General features: G+C 43.3%; 1 protein-coding gene across 1 annotated transcript in view; it reads left to right on the top strand.

The window, feature by feature from the left end:
* Window positions 1–17232, top strand: part of LOC144681395 (rifampicin phosphotransferase-like) — a 136336-nt gene that overhangs the window by 99498 nt on the left and 19606 nt on the right. Inside the window, exons 30-32 of the mRNA XM_078542987.1 lie at window positions 1047–1204; window positions 1283–1418; window positions 9607–9698. Of these exons, the coding sequence (XP_078399113.1) occupies window positions 1047–1204; window positions 1283–1418; window positions 9607–9698 (386 nt within the window). The remainder of the gene's footprint in view (window positions 1–1046; window positions 1205–1282; window positions 1419–9606; window positions 9699–17232) is intronic.

Genomic DNA, 17232 nt, shown 5'->3' with positions numbered 1-17232 from the left:
AAACAATCCTTAGTGTGCTAAGAATTACGCTGATAACCAATTTAAGATTGTCAGTCAGGCTCACATTGTGGTGCATTTGCATGTACTGGAAGCTACATATATTAATACCCAGAGCCCTGTTCTTTGCAGACAGAAAGAACATATACACACATTGCGCCTGTTTCAGCTAAAAACAAATAAGTGACAGCCATTTGCTGGTTCATTTCTCAGGGCAATGCCTTGACCAGTCAGAGTTAAGCTGCCTGGTTTAAATTTCAAACAATGCTTGGCAGTTAACTGTCAGTCACCATCAACTGGTGCATTCTAGATGGCAATGTCTCTACCAATCAGAGTCCACTTGCCAACCAATCAGCACTCTCTTCTCATACAGTATAAATTTTTGTCTTCCTTGGATATGTATTCTTGCGAAATGTCCAGATGAATGCAAAATGAAAAGCTTTGATAAAATCCTTTTTTCTTTAGTAAACTCAAGTTTTGTACTACTGACTGAATGCAAGTTAATTATTTTTCTTAATTTAAAGGTAACTTGGCATAGCTAGAGAGAAAAAGGGAGGAGAAATATAAGGATAATTTCAAATGTGTGTTCCTGTTGGAAGACTACTTTAAACAAAGAGCATATTTAAACAAGGAGAATGGCTATGACAAGGTTCTGACCTTATCTCTGATCTACATTTACTTTAAGAATGGTGTCCCCGCTGGGATAATGGAATCATAAAATAACTTCTATACTTAAGGTACTCTTAATTGATTGGAAAATGATGGACTTATTGCCTAAAATATTCCTAAAATTTCTAATGCCCTCTGTGAATCCTCCACTTTCTTGCTTCTTTCATTAAGATCGCAAAGTGATGAGCCAAGGGGCATAATGCGGAATACCACTAAGATTGAAGGAGTGGGAGGGAAGACCAGAAAAACAAGAACTAGTATTTAGAAGATAATTGAACTGCTTTGAAGCTTCACTCTTTGGCCCTAATTTTGCTATATTATGCAAACTTTCTGGTCATAATCATGCCACACTTTCCCAAATGTCTTTTTTTCTCTGGTAGGCTGAATTGCATGAGAAATCATGGGCAAGTCAACCAAGTAAAATTATTCCCGCCATCCAGGCAGCTTTACGGAACAACAAGCCCATTGCCAGAAAGATCGAAAAGTCTTCAGAGGATGCCATTGCTTCCATCAAATCACCACTTTCAAAATTCCAGAAGTATGTAAAAAAACAATCCACATTCATTAGAATATAACATGTTTGGAATATAGTGACAGAGTTCTCTTTCTGTTGTAGGTTTATCCTGCGCTTGGTATTACCAAAGGCAAGAAAAGCTGTTGCCATGAGAGAATTTGGAAAATCTATGGGAATCAAAATGACTGATGTCTTTAAAAGAGCCTATTGGAAACTAGCTAACTTAATGGTACAGGAGGTGTGTATTAATAGTTATGTATTTATTTGTTCATGGGATGTGGGCATCATTGGCAAGGCCAGCATTCATTACCCATCCCTAATTGTCCTCTTGAGAAAGTGATGGTGAGCCACTGCATTGCATGTGATGAAGGTATTCTCACAATGCTGTTAGATAGGAAGTTCCAGGATTTTGACACAGTGACAATGAAAGAATGGCAATGGTGATACATTTCTAAGTCAGAATGGCATGTGACTTGGTCGTGAACTTGCACATGGTGATGTTTCCATGTGTCTGCTGCCTTTGTCCCCTGAACAGTAGAGGTCGCAGGTTTGGGAGGTGCTGTAGAGAATGCCTTAATGAGTTGCTGCAGTTCATCTTGGAGATGAAACACACTGCATCCATGATGCACCAGTGGGGGTGAAGGGGGTGAATTTTTAAGGAGCTGGATGGGGCGTCATTGAAACATGCTGCTTCGTACTGGTTGGACTCCAGCTTCTTAAGTGTTGTTGGAGTGGTATTTCATACCAATATTTAACTACTCTGATCCAATACTTTGTATGAATAAATTTCCTAGTTGCGGGGGGCATATTCATAGCTGTTGCATCTCATTACCACAGGTTAATGATTGGCAATAACACGTGTTCACTGTAAACAATGTATTGGGTTGGCAATTTACTGAATTTTTCCTCTTTGACATCTATGAAATACCCAATGCATTTGAAATTGCTGGGCATCAGGATGACCTGAGCTTTAATGTTGACTCTGTTTTTAAGGTTTTTGCTCCTCTCTGTCAGATCCTGTGCAATTCTACAACTCATGCACTAATCACTTGTGCAGGACACATAGGAGTAAACACCTATGGAACTTAATTGGACATAAAAGATTGGCGGAGATCAGTGACCAGCTGGTCTCCGTTCATTTGCACATAAAATCATAAGATCATAAGAAATTGGAGCAGGAGTAGGCCATTCAGCTCATCAAGCCTGCTCTGCCATTCAATAAAATGATGGCTGATCTGATTGTGCCTTAACTCCACTTTCCTGCCTGTCCTCTATAACCCTTGACTCCCTTGTCGATCAACCTTATCTAACCCAAACTCCACTCCTCTATGTGGAGCCCACTCCTCTGAGGGAAGAAATTCCTCCTGATCTCCATCTTGATTGGGAGATCCCTTATTTTTAAACTGTGTTCCCTATTTCTAGATTCCCCATAAGGAGACACCTTCTCAGGATATACCCTGTCAAACCCCCTCAGAATCTTATTTTTTTCAATGAGCTACACCTCTCATTCTTCTAAACTCCAATGAGTATAGGCCCAACCTGCTTAACCTTTCCTCATAAGATAACCCTTTCACTCCAGGAATCAGCCTAGTGAACCTTCTTGAAATTGCTTCCAATGGAAGTATATCCCTCCATAAGTGAGGAGACCAAAACTATACAAAGTACTCTAGGTGTGGCCTCACCAATGCCTAATATATTTGAAGCAAGACTTTCCTACTTATATACTCCATCCCCCTTGTAATAAAGGCTAACCTTCCATTTGCCTTAATTACTTGCAGTATGCAAACTTTTTATGATTCATGTGCAAGAATACCCAAATCCCTTTGTACCTCAACTTTCTGAAGTCTCTCTCCATGTAAATAATATTCTGTTTTTCTATTCTCCCTGCCAAACTGGCCAACTTCACATTTTCCTACATTATACTGCATCTGCCAATTTTTTCCCACTCATTTAACCCATCTATATCACTTTGCAGACCCTTTTTATCTTCCTCACTTATTTGCTCTTCTACCTAACTTTGTACTATCAGCATATTTGGCTACAATGCATTTGGTTGCTTCATCCAAGTCATTAATGTAGATTGAAAATAGTTGAAGCTGCAGCATTGATCCCTGTGGCACTCCACTAGTTACTGTTTGCCAACCCGAAAATGATCCATTTATCCTGACTTTGTTTCCTGTTATAAAAGCAAAATACTGCGTTTGCTGAAAATCTGAAACAAAAACAAAAATACCTGGAAAAACTCAGCAGGTCTGACAGCATCTGCGGAGAGGACTACAGTTGACGTTTCGAGTCCGTATGACCCTTAATCAGAATGAAGGAAATAGAGAAATCCATATTTCACCTCATTTCTCTATTTACTTAGTTCTGATGAAGAGTCATACGGACTCGAAACGTCAACTGTATTCCTCTCCACAGATGCTGTCAGACCTGCTGAGTTTTTCCAGGTACTTTTGTTTTTGTTGGTTTCCTATTAGTTAGCTAATCGTCTATCCATGCCATATCAACCCTAACACCACGAGCTCTTATCTTGTGCAGTAATATTTCATGTGGCACCTTATCAAATGCCTTTTGGAATCCAAGTATGCTATATCTACCGTTTCCCCTTTAAGTACTTTGTTTGTTACTTCCTCAATGAACTCTGTCAAAGAATTCGTCAAACGTTATTTCCCTTTCACAAAGCCGGGCTGAGTCTGCCAGGTTGTATTATAATGTTCTAAATGTCCTGCTACTACTTCCTTAATAGTGGACTCTAGCATTTCTTCCAATAACAGATGTTAGACTGACGGACCCATGGTTTCCTGCTTTCCTGACTCCCTCCTTTCTTGAATAGGAGTGTTACACCTGCAGTTTTCCAATCTGCTGGGACCTTCCAGTATCCAGGGGATTTTGGAAGATTACAATTAATGCATCCGTTGCCTCTGCAGCTACTTTTTTTTTAGGCTGTAGGCCATCAGGTCCAAGGGAGTTGTCAACCTTTAGTCCCATTAAGATAAAAGCAAAAAACTGTGGATGCTGGAAATCCAAAACAAAAATAAAAATAAAAATACCTGGAAAAACTCAGCAGGTCTGACAGCATCTGCGGAGAGGAACACAGTTAACGTTTCGAGTCCGTATAACTATTCAATAGAACTAAGTAAAATAGACGAGAGGTGAAATATAAGCTGGTTTAAGGGAGGGGGGTGGGGGTGGGACAAGTAGAGCTGGATAGAGGGCCAGTGATAGGTGGAGATAACCAAAAGATGTCATAGACAAAAGGACAAAGAGGTGTTGAAGGTGGTGATATTATCTTAGGAATGTGCTAATTAAGGGTAGAAAGCAGGACAAGCAAGGTACAGATAGCCCTACTAGGGGTGAGGTGAAGGAATCAAAATAGGCTAAAAGGTAGAGATAAAACAATGGATGGAAATACATTTAAAAATAATGGAAATAGGTGGGAAAAGAAAAATCTATATAAATTATTGGGAAAAAAAGGGGGGGATCGGAAAGGGGGTGGGGATGGAGGAGAGAGTTCATGATCTAAAATTGTTGAACTCAATATTCAGTCCGGAAGGCTGTAAAGTGCCTAGTCGGAAGAGATTTTTCTTTTCCCACCTATTTCCATTATTTTTAAATGTATTTCCATCCATTGTTTTATCTCTACCTTTTAGCCTATTTCGATTCCTTCACCCCACCCCTACTAGGGCTATCTGTACCTTGCTTGTCCTGTTTTCTATCCTTAATTAGCACATTCCTTAGATAATATCACCACCTTCAACACCTCTTTTTGTCCTTTTGTCTATGACATCTTTTGGTTATCTCCACCTATCACTGGCCCTCTATCCAGCTCTACTTGTCCCACCCCGCCCCCACCCCCCTTAAGCCAGCTTTTATTTCACCTCTCTTCTATTTTTACTTAGTTCTGTTGAAGAGTCATACGGACTCGAAACGTTAACTGTGTTCCTCTCCGCAGATGCTGCCAGACCTGCTGAGTTTTTCCAGGTATTTTTATTTTTGTTTTAGTCCCATTAGTTTTTCTAATACTTTTTCTCTAGTGATCGCCATTGTTTTATGTTCCTCCCATTTTCTATCACCCCGCCTCTCCCACCTTTCTACTATTCTTGGGATGCACTTTTTGTCTTCTACCATGAAGACAGGTATAATATACTTGCTCAAAGTCTCTGCCATTTCCTTGCTTCCCATTATTAATTCCCCAGTTTCAACCTCTAAGGGACCAATGCTCACTTTAGCTATCTTTTCCTTTGTAGAAGCCTTTAGTGTCTGTTTTTATATTTCTTGCTATTTTTCTCTCATACTCCAATTTTTCTATCTTTACTTTTTTTTTGCTGGTTTATAAAATTTTTCCAATCCTCTGGGCTACAACTCATCTTTGCAGCATTGTATGTCCTTTCTTTCTATCCTTAATTTATTTAGTTAGCCATGCATATTGCATCCTTCTCATAGAGCATTCCTTTTTCAATGCAATATATCTTTGCTGAGAGTTATGAAACATGTCCTTAAATATCTGCCACTGATTTTTTTTTTTGAATCATTCATGGTTTGTGGGTGGGTATGACTAGGCCAGCGTTTATTGCCCATCCCTAATTGCCCTTGAGAAGGTGATGGTGAGCTGCCTTCTTGAACCGCTGCTGTCCATGTCGTGCTGTCCATGTGGTATAGGTACACCCACAGTGCTGTTAGAGAAGGAGTTCCAGGATTTTGATCCAGTGACAGTGAAGGAATGGCACTACAATTCCAAGTCAGGATGGTGAGTGGCTTGGAGGGGAACTTCCAGGTGGTGGTGTTCCCATTTGTCTGCTGCCCATGTCCTTCTAGATGGTAGCGGTCATGGGTTTGGAAGGTGATGTCTAAGGATCCTTGGTGAGTATCTGTAGTAAGTCTTGTAGATGGTACACACTGCTGTCACTGTGCATCAGTGGTGAAGGGAGTGAATGTCTGTTGTTGATGTGCCAATCAAGCAGGCTGCTTTGTCCTGGATGGTGTCAAGCTTCTTGAGTGTTCTTGGAGCTGCATTCATCCAGGCAAGTGGAGAATATTCCATCAGACTCCTGACTTGTGCCTTGTAGATTGTCGGCAGGCTTTGGGCAGTCAGGAGGTGAGTTACTCAACGCAGGATTCCTAGCCTCTGGCCTGCTGTTGTAGCCACAGTATTTATATGGCTAGTCCAGTTCAGTTTCTGGTCAATGGCAACCCCCAGGATGTTGATAGTGGGGAATTCAGCGATGGTAATGACACTGAATGTCAAGGAGGCGATGGTTAGATTCTGTCTTGTTGGAGATGTTCATTGCCTGGTACTTGTGTGGCGCGCATGTTACTTGCCCCTTGTCAGTCCAAGCCTGCATATTGTCCAGGTCTTGCTGCATTTAGATATGGACTGCGTCAGTATCTGAGGATTTGCGATTGGTGCTGAACAATTTGTGGAATCATCAGCGACCATTCCCACTTCTGACCTTATGATGGAAGTAAGGTCATTGATGAAGCAGCTGAAGATTCTCTACTGTCTTATCTTTTAACCTATTTCCCAATCCACTTTAGCCAGCTGTCTTCATACTCTTATACTTGCCTTCATTTAAGTTCAAGACACCAATTTCAGACCCACATATCACACCCTCAAACTGAATGTGGAATCCTACCATTGTTATGATCACTCCTACCTCCTACCTCAAGAGTCCTTTACTATGAGATCAGTAATTAATCATGTATTAATCATAACACATTACCAGGACTAAAATAACCTGTTCCCTGTTTGGTTCCAGAATGTATCATTCAAAAAAAACTGCCCCAATTACACTCCATGATCTCACCCTCCAGGCTACCTTTTCCAATTGGATTTGTCCAATCTATATGAAAAATAAAATTGACCATACCTTTCTTACAAGCCCCCATTATTTCTTGATTTACACTCTGTCCTATAGTGTAGCTACTGATAGGGAGCTTATAAACTACTCCCACCAGTGACTTATTTCCTTTGCTGTTTCTTATCTTCACCCAAACTGATTCTATATCCTGACCTTTCAAACCAAGCTAATTTCTCACTGCTGTACTGATGTTATCCTTTATTAACAGAGCTACCCCACCTCCTTTTTCCTTTCTTCCTGTCCATCCAAAATATCAAACACCTTGAATATTTTGGTCCCCGGCTGTGGTCATTTGCAGCCGCATCTCTGTAATAGCTATCAAATTTTACTCATTTATTTCTATTTGTGCTATCAATTCATCATGATTCATATTTCCAATTACAATTCCATTTATGTACTGAAAGCTTTTCCAAAGATAATTGGGAGTCTCAGCATAACATTTTAACTGGGAGAAGCAATGCTATTTAGATGCTGACTTTATTTTTCAGCTTTAATGGCAGAAATTCACAATTTATTAATTTTGACCATGTAAATGTGGCAGCTTGAGTTGCAATGGTGAAATGGGATAACAACAACCTTCAGTTGCAATTTAAAATTTGTTGTCTGAAATGTTTTTGGTTTTTTTTTGGTTGTCACCTCTGTGGGCAAATGAGATTTTTGGAGAACTTTCATTGTGCCCATTTTTCTAAGCAATTCACTCCTTGGAATACTGGATATCCCAAAAAAATTCCCTCTTTGTACTATTTGGACAAAGACAAACAGGAGGAAGAATAGAGGGTCAGCAGGGCATAGGAAGTGTGTATTACCTGTCCAATCACATATACAGGTAATGGTGGATTTACCTGGACAGGTCTACAAACCTATGTACGAAAGGGCATCAAGGGAAATTTTAACCTAACTCCCTATGCGATAGGTAGGAACATTGTTTTACACTCTACTGAATATTTCTCTTCATGGTGTTCAATGGAAAATATAATTGTATGGGCTTTAAAAAAGAGTGCATGGCCAGGCAGAATGTACTCTGAGTCTGCTGCTCTTGGCCAACACCTGGAAAGAGTGGTACTCAGGTACATCTGCACTGTTATCTACTGTCCCATCTAGACTGGGCATCAATTTCAGTTGCAGATTACTTTGGGCCAGGACTTTTCCTATAGTGGGTGGGCTGGGCCCGCCCAGCATAATACGTGGCCAGTAGTGCTCAGCGCTGTCTGTGCAGGTGGGGGGAGGAGGGAGAGTCGGGGCCAGCGCTCTTTCGTGTACATGCACGAAAGAACGCAGCAATCTCCCTGAGGCACGGAGCTGCCTCAGGGAGATTGAATGAATATTAAAATAATTAAAGAATTGAGTTAAAAATTTATTTAAACATGTCCCCTCATGTGACTGTGCCGCATGAGTGTGGACATGTTTTTATATTTATGAAAATTAATTAATTAATTAAATAAAAGCTTTAGGAAACCTCACCCTACTCATGGATGAGGTTTCCTGAAAAACGCAAAGGCTGCTTGGGCTTACCACCTGCCCGCCAACCTTAAGGTTGGACGGGCAGCGTTCTCAAGTGGCTCAATTGATTTCTTAATGGCCTTAATAGGCCGTTTACATTTCAGTGGGCGCGCAGCCAACTCCGGCGCATAACCCGCCGAATGAAATATCGTGATGCACGTGATGACATCGGGATGCATCACGTGTTATTTTACGCGTTGGCGTGTCGGACCCACCCTCACACGCTGACCGGAAAATTCTGCCCTTGAGTTTCACAGGGGTGTAACCGACTCGAAAAAAGACTTCCCTGCAGTGGTGTAACAGGTGGCCTTAACAAGCTGAGAGTCGGAATTCTGCCTCACAGTAGACGGAAGTCACGCCCTCGAGAGCTGCCAGACAACCTGATTGACCAGCAGCTCTTGCAGTCCCAGCAGCATCACAACTCAGTAGTGTGCGCTGCCAGGATTGTCATATACACTGGAGACAGGTAAGTTGGGCCTTTATGGGCGGGGTGGGATCATGCACCCTACGGAGGGGGATGACGGGCTGGGAGGGTGGGTTTTGGAGGCCAGGCAGGGAGGCACAAAGTGGGAGTACGATCTCTCTGGGGATGCCCCCAATGCGTACAGGGGACCCCCCATAGGAGGTACCCCCTTCTTTCCTGCCTTTTCACCAACAATGCTGAAAAAAGCGACCCCCCCACTCTTGCCTATTTCTACTGCCCAGCATATTATGAGTGCAGGCAGATTGAGGTCCTTAAGTGGCCATTAGTTGGCCACATACAGGCCTCTATAGGCCTAAGGACAGGTGTGCTTGTGGGCGCCTTACCCATCTCGTGTATTATCGGGATAGGGTTCGGTATGAGCAAGAAGGTGGTGGGCTAGCAACTTGTCATATTTTGTGCACCCCCTACATCTAAAACATGCCCAGCCTGAGAGGGGGGGTGGGGGATAATATCCAGCCTTATATTTTTAAAGGGTTATTCCATAGTTTCAACAATCATTTTATGGTAGTAATTACTTTAGGTTTGTGATGGAAAGCAGTTGGTTATTATATAAAGAATTCACTCACCAAATATTAATATTTCAGGGATTTCTGCCTGACGAGGACTTGCTTTTCTTCCTGACCCACTCAGAAATTGGAAAACTGCTTCTACATAGATCACCTGCTTTAATCTCCAGGTATGGGGGCTCACAGCTGTTTAATGACATACTCTTTATAAAGGAATTGAAATTAAAAAGCCACAGTATTTAGAGTTTTCGTGGGAGTGGCCTTTAAAATCTGTTAAATAATCAGAAAAATATATCAGGCCTTATTTGTCTTTTGTCTCTCAGTGGATATTATATGGATTTTAGGTGGGAGTGGGTAATGGTGCACAGAACATCACAATATATGGGAAAGGCTGCATGGACCAATGTGTCTTTTCCTGGCTACCACTATTTGAATGTTCATCCAATTAAGTGTGAATTGAATTAATTAACAAAAGTAATTAATAACGGATCTTTTGTTAGTTAACAAAATCGAAAGTTATTCAGTGAGTTAGAATTTCTACAGCAAATCTCCCAACATCGCACCATAACTTCAGAGAAAATCTCAAAGAAATGGCCAGAATCACCGTTTTTGCTGTTTCCCTAAACATTCTACCAATCTTCTGTTGATATTATAGGGGTGGAGAGAAGGTGAGTTGAGAGAAACCTTGCAGAAATTCAAGGTGACGATTTTTAAAGTAATATTAATCCAATTTGAACCAGCACAAAAGATCCGAGAATTTTAAACGTGCATTAGGGCCAGAAGCATTTAGGTTTGTGTTTTCTGCCATATTTAAGGCTTTTTCAAGATTCAGTTCACCCCTGGGTAAGGCCCATGCCCACAGGACTGGCCATGCTTCCTGGTTGCACAATTCTGCTGATTGCAGTGGTTTGGGAAGGCAATTCAAATTTCATTCATTTTCCTCGGCACCCAGACGCTAATAGGCACATTTAGAAAGTATTTTTCTAAATCACAAAGCTTTTAACTCATTAGAGTTCACTGTTGGCTCGTTCTTTCCTTACCCCTTTTAACAGATCCACACAACTAAGTGACTGTAATATATTTGATAATTCAATTCATTTATTACTGACAAAACATTAGTCTCAAACACCCTAACCAATCACAAAGAATAGTGTGTGTCAGCTCTGCATCCAATTTAACAACTTCTCCAAGCCTCCCAGGGTGTTTTTCCTTCTATTCTCTCCTGCTAAATTAAACATATCATCTGTCTTGTACCGTTTTTGGTTATGGTTCTCTTCCTGCTGATTGCAGCTCTTAACTCATGTTTTAAAACACTCATGTATTTCAAATAGTTTACCAAACATGGATGAGAGGTCTCATTTCTCATCCTTTTCACACCAGACTGTTATTTTCCCTAAACCAGCCTCTGATATAAATAGAAACAGAAAATGCTTGAAATGTTCAGCAGGTCAGGCAGCATCGGTGGAGAGAATCAGGGTTGACAAACCGGATTTTCCCAGCTGGGCTGAAGTGCATCGGGCTGGCTTTAAATATGGAAAGCGGGACCTGAAACCAGGATTCCCACTCCCATTCGTAATGCCGGCAATTTTCAACGATGTGGAATAAGGGGGTGGCGCAGGGGCTCCGCATGCTGATGTCCTGTTATTTGCGGCGCCATTGTGGAAGTGGGAATTTCAAACCTTCTGCAATTTTGATGGAGTTGGGCCATTTTGTTAGGCAACATGAATTACACCAGCACAGAGACGTTATGAACCATGGGTGAACAATGATTTGGAGGCGGGAAGCATATGAAAGTTAAGTACTAAAGGTGTTGCCTACTTCACATGTTATAATGAAACACTGTAGCATGAGTTATTTATGTTTTTGATACAATGAGTGATGATTGAACTTTGTTTTGAAAGGTAAGTAAGCATTAAATGCGTTAGAAGCAGTTCAGCATTTTACTAGACTAATACCAGGAATGGGTGGGTTGTTTTATGAAGAAAAGCTGGGCAGGTTAGGCTTGTATCCACTGGAATTTAGAAGAGTAAGAGGCGACTTAATTGAAGCCTTTAAGATCCTGATTGCTCTTGACAGGGTGGATGTGGATCGGATGTCTCCTCTTGTGGGAGAATCTAGAACTAGGGGTCACTGTTCAAAAATAAGGAGTTGCTTATTTAAGACAGAGATGAGGAGAATTTTTTTTCTCAGAGGGTAGTGAGTCTTTGGAACTCTCTTCCCCAAAAGACGGTGGAAGCAGAGTCTTTGAATATTTTTAAGGCAGAGCTAGATAGATTCTTGATTAACAAGGGGGTGAAAAGTTGTTAGGGGCAGGCAGGAATGTGGGGTTAAGGTTACATTCAGATCAGCCATGACCTTATTGGATGGCGGAGTGGGCTCAAGGGGCCGAGTGGCCTACTCCTGTTCCTAATTTTTATGTTCAAAGAAACATAGAAAATAGGAGCAGGAGTAGGCCATTCGGCCCTTCGAGCCTGCTCCGCCATTCATTATGATCATGGCTGATCATCCAACTCAATAGCCTGCTCCTGCTTTCTCCCCATACCCTTTGATCCCTTTCACCCCAAGAGCTATATCTAACTCCTTCTTGAAAACATACATTTTGGCCTCAACTACTTTCTCTGGTAGCGAATTCCACAGGCTCACCACTCTCTGGGTGAAGAAATTTCTCCTCATCTCAGTCTTAAATGGTCTACCCCGTATCCTCAGATCGTGACCCCTGGTTCTGGACTCCCCCACCATCGGGAACATCCTTCCTGCGTCTACCCTGTCTAGTCCTACTAGAATTTTATAGGTTTCTATGAGATCCCCCCTCATTCTTCTGAACTCCAGCAAATATAATCCTAGCTGACTCAATCTCTCCTCATATGTCAGTCCCGCCAACCCAGGAATCAGTCTGGTAAGCCTTCCCTGCACTCCCTCTATTGCAAGAACATCCTTCCTCAGATAAGGAGACCAAAACTACACACAATGGTCCTATATAATTGCAGCAAGAGATCCCTGCTCCTGTACTTGAATCCTCCCGCTATGAAGGCCAACATACCATTTGCCGCCTTCTCCTCCCTCCCAGAAACATGATAGGGTCCCCCTTGTCCTCACTTATCACCCCACCAGCCTCCGCATTCAAAGGATCATCCTCCGCCATTTCCGCCAACTCCAGCTTGATGCCACCACCAAACACATCTTCCCTTCACCCCCCCTGGTGGCATTCTGTAGGGATCGTTCCCTCCATGACACCCTGGTCCACTCCTCCATCACCCCCCCTACTCCTTAACCCCCACCTACGGCACCTCCCCATGCATACGTAAAATATGCAACACCTGCCCCTTCACTTCCTCTCTCCTCACAGTCCAAGGGCCCAAACACTCCTTTCAAGTGAAGCAGCATTTCACTTGCATTTCCCCCAACTTAGTCTACTGCATTCGTTACTCCCAATGCGGTTTCCTCTACATTGGAGAGACCAAACGCAGACTGGGCGACCGCTTTGCAGAACACCTTCGGTCTGTCCGCAAGAATGACCCAGACCTCCCTGTCGCTTGCCATTTTAATACTCCACCCTGCTCTCTTGCCCACATGTCTGTCCTTGGCTTGCTGCATTGTTCCAGTGAAGCTCAACGCAAACTGGAGGAACAGCACCTCATCTTCCGACTAGGCACTTTACAGCCTTCCGGACTGAATATTGAGTTCAACAACTTTAGATCTTGAACTCCCTCCTCCATCCCCACCCCCTTTCCGTTTCTTCCCCCTCCCTTTTGTTTTTTCCAATAATTTATATAGATTTTTCTTTTCCCACCCATTTCCATTAATTTTAAATCTATACCTTTTATGCCCTTTTAGTCTTATTTCACCCCACCCTCACTAGAGCTATCTGTACCTTGCGTGTCCTGTTATCCATTCTTAATTAGCACATTATTTTAGATAATATCACCACCTTCAACACCTCTTTGTTCTTTTGTCTATGACATCTTTTGGTTATCTGCTCCTATCACTGCTTGCTTGTCCCTACAACCACACCCCACCACCCCCCCACCTTAAACCAGCTTATGTTTCACCCCTCCTATTTTTACTTAGTTCTGTTGAAGGGTCATGAGGACTCGAAACGTCAACTTTGTTCTTCTCCGCCAATGTTGCTAGACCTGCTGAGTTTTTCCAGGTATTTCTGTTTTTGTTTTGGACTTCCAGCATCCGCAGTTTTTTGTTTTTATACCATTTACCTTCTTTACCACCTGCTGCACCTGCATGCTTACCTTCAGCGACTGGTTCGAATTGGACTTGAAATGTTAACTTGTTTTTATCTCCACAGATGCTGTTAGATCTGCTGAGTTTTTCCCGCATTTTCTGTTTTTGTTTCAAATTTCCAGCATCCGCAGTATTTTGCTTTTATCATATGTTCACGTATTAAATAACGTGGTTGCCAGGTTGTCAGCTCTGACATTGTTATGACCAAGTGAGGAGGGGTCAAATGGCTCCACTCTTTTCCCACTCTTTGTTTGACCGTATCAGGGTTTTTTTCTGTAAGTGTTTAACTGTTTATGCATAAAAGATATGATCATAAAAGAATCAATCGGACAGGTTTTCTTGAGGTTACAACGGAAGAGGTTAGTTTTATTGTATTTACACCAATCTGGATAAAATAATAAAATACGCACCAACTTTCACACACATATACACAGTTAGAGGGCCCACACTCACACAAATACTGCAGAGAGTCGATGCTGAGATGTTGATGAAATAAGGACAAGCAGTTGAAGCTGTTGAGCCTTGGCATAAGGGAGAGGGTCTTTCACATTCTTCAGGGGTTTACTGTCCCTGATGCAATTTGGAATTCATAGTGACGCAAATTAGAGCAGCCATTTTTTTGGCTGTGATTTTGGTTGTGATTTCCAGTCATCCTTTTTAGCCTGTTGTTTTAAGAAGTCTGTTCTTAAAAATTCAAGTCCAAGTTTCCAGCTAGTGGTCAAGGGTCTTGTTTCCCCACTACTGACAGTGGCTGGCAGGGGAGTCACCACGTAGGGAGACTGAAAAGCAAAAAAGAAGTTGGGGGGGGGGCACAGATAGCCACCCCTTTGCCCTTTCTTCTGGCCCTCTTCCCCCGCTGCCAGCAACCCCTTCCCCTCAGCCCCCATCCCGTCCTCATTCCCCTTTGGCCTAGGGTCTCTCAGTGATGCTTGGCCTCTCCTGCGTACATAAATGACAGCTGCCACTGCTCCCACTGGTGCTGACAACAATGGAGAGCTGCCAGCCTCTGATTGGTCAGCAGCTCCTGGAATGAGGGGGTGGGGGTGGTGGCAGGATTTGCACCCCAAGTGTCCTAAGTCCTGTGGCAGGCCCTCCACTGGTCAGCAAAGTGCCAGATGGGTACTTAATTCCAGCTGCCTTCTCTCACTGGAAGCCAGATGGGGCCTCCTGCTGGTTAAATTCTGCTCATTAAGCCTGTTCTCTTTGTAGATGCTGCCTGATCAGCTGAACATTTCCAGCAATTTCTCTGTTCATCTCAGATTTCCAGCATCTGCATTTATATTAGTTGCCCTGATATAAACAGTCCTCTCATGTCACCTATCTCTTAACAGTTTTGACAAGGGCCCTTGAGAGCATGATGAAAACAAAGTATTTCCGTATTACAGTTCTGTCTCCATTAAAAAGAAACACAAAGTCAAAAACAAGCTGATATTCTTACATACACCATTGAAAAGATTAAATAGCTCAGTATGTTATTTGAAGTTATTTTCAGTGAACTTAAATCAGGTTACTCACAGATGAAGGACTGGATATCCTGGTTTAAAATGCTTATCTTTGGTGATTTACCCAATTTTGGCTTGATTAATAAAACTACACCAGGCTACCATGCTTAGATATATCAAGGGATACTTTTTAACGTGAAAAAATAAAATACTTATGGTTTGAAATTTACCCTTGGTGGGCGCACGCAATCGGCGGGCCCGGGACCAGTCAGGAAACAGGCCCCTGACTGCGATCGGCCCACGACCGCGATTTCACGCTGGCTGGCCAATTAAGGCCTGCCTAGTGTGAAACGCGTCTTCCCAGTGGACGGGAAGGGCTGAGGGCCTGTCAGCTGTTGGGTCCAATGGCGGCCCGGTGGGCGGTTTAAAAATGGCAGAGGCAGCTCCTTGAAAGCTGCTGGAGAAGAATCATACATTCTGCGTTCTGGAGAGTGAAGCTATGGCCTCAACAGTGGCTGGAGACACCAGGCGGGAGGGCAGATCGGGTGGGCACTCGCGATGCTCTTGAAGGAGGTGGCTGCCAGGAGGGGTGCCCTCGTTCCCAGAGATGGAAGGAGGAGGCTGCTGCATCAGACAAAAAGAACTTGAGAGGAGGTGGCAGCTGAGGTCAACAGCCACGACATTGTGCGGCGCACACGAGTGCAGTGTCGCAAAAGCTTCAATGACCTGCTGCGCTTGGTAAGGGCGAGTATTGTGTTGACATGGATCAGTGTGGAGAAGTGTTAAGGGCTGGCTGTCCCCCTGTGGAGCTCTGGAGTGTTTGAGTGCCAACTGACAATGACGCTGGAGCTGGCCAAAGGGGTGAGCCATGGCTGCTTGGACCGTGTGCCTTGCAGCTCGAGGGCTATGACTCGGATCTATCCTGCAAGGTGTTCCTCAGGTGGGGTTGGCCAGGCTGCAATGGCGCTGCAGGTAGAGAATGGACTAATCAATGCTCCTCTGTCCTTTCAGGAGAAGATGAGCCATAACCACATTGAGAGGTCAAGGACAGGCGGAGGCCCTGCAAACTTCCTAATCACAGAGTGCAGAAGAGGCCCTTCGGCCCATCAAATCTGCACCGACACGTGAGAAACACCTGACCTACCTACCTACCTAATCCCATTTACCAGCATCTGGCACAAAGCCTTGAATGTTATGATGTGCCAAGTGCTCATCCAGGTACTTTTTAAAGGATGTGAGGCAACCCGCCTCCACCACCCTCCCAGGCAGTGCATTCCAGACTGTCACCACCCTCTGGGTAAAAATGTTTTTCCTCACATCCCCCCTAAACCTCCTGCCCCTCACCTTGAACTTATGTCCCCTTGTGACTGACCCTTCAACTAAGGGGAACAGCTGCTCCCTATCCACCCTGTCCATGCCCCTTATAATCTTGTACATCTCGATCAGGTCACCCCTCAGTCTTCTCTGCTCCAACGAAAACAACCCAAGTCTATCCGACCTCTCTTCATAACTTAAATGTTTCATCCCAGGCAACATCCTGGTGAATCTCCTCTGCACCCCCTCCAGTGCACATCCTTCCTATAATGTGGCGACCAGAACTGCACACAGTACTCCAGCTGTGACCTCACCAAGGTTCTATACAATTCCAACATGACCTCCCTACTTTTGTAATCTATACCTCGATTGATAAAGGCAAGTGTCCCATATGGCTTTTTCACCACCCCACTAATATGGCCCTCCATCTTCAGAGATCTGTAGACACACATGCCAAGGTCCATTTGTTCCTCAGAACTTCCTAGTGTCATGCCGTTCATTGAATACTTCCTTGTCAAATTACTCCTTCCAAAGTGTATCACCTCTCACTTTTCAGGGTTAAATTCCATCTGCCATTTATCTGCCCATTTGACCATCCTGTCCACATCTTCCTGTAGCCCAAGACACTCAACCTCACTGTTAACCACCAGATTGACCAGCTTTGAACAGGATGCCTTGGAGCTGGAGAGCTGCCACGCACCTCGTTCAGGCC

This window comes from Cetorhinus maximus, chromosome 6, assembly GCF_964194155.1.
Source record: "Cetorhinus maximus chromosome 6, sCetMax3.hap1.1, whole genome shotgun sequence".
In the NCBI taxonomy this organism is placed as follows: Eukaryota; Metazoa; Chordata; class Chondrichthyes; order Lamniformes; family Cetorhinidae; genus Cetorhinus; species Cetorhinus maximus.
This window is presented reverse-complemented; position numbering and strand designations above follow the sequence as displayed.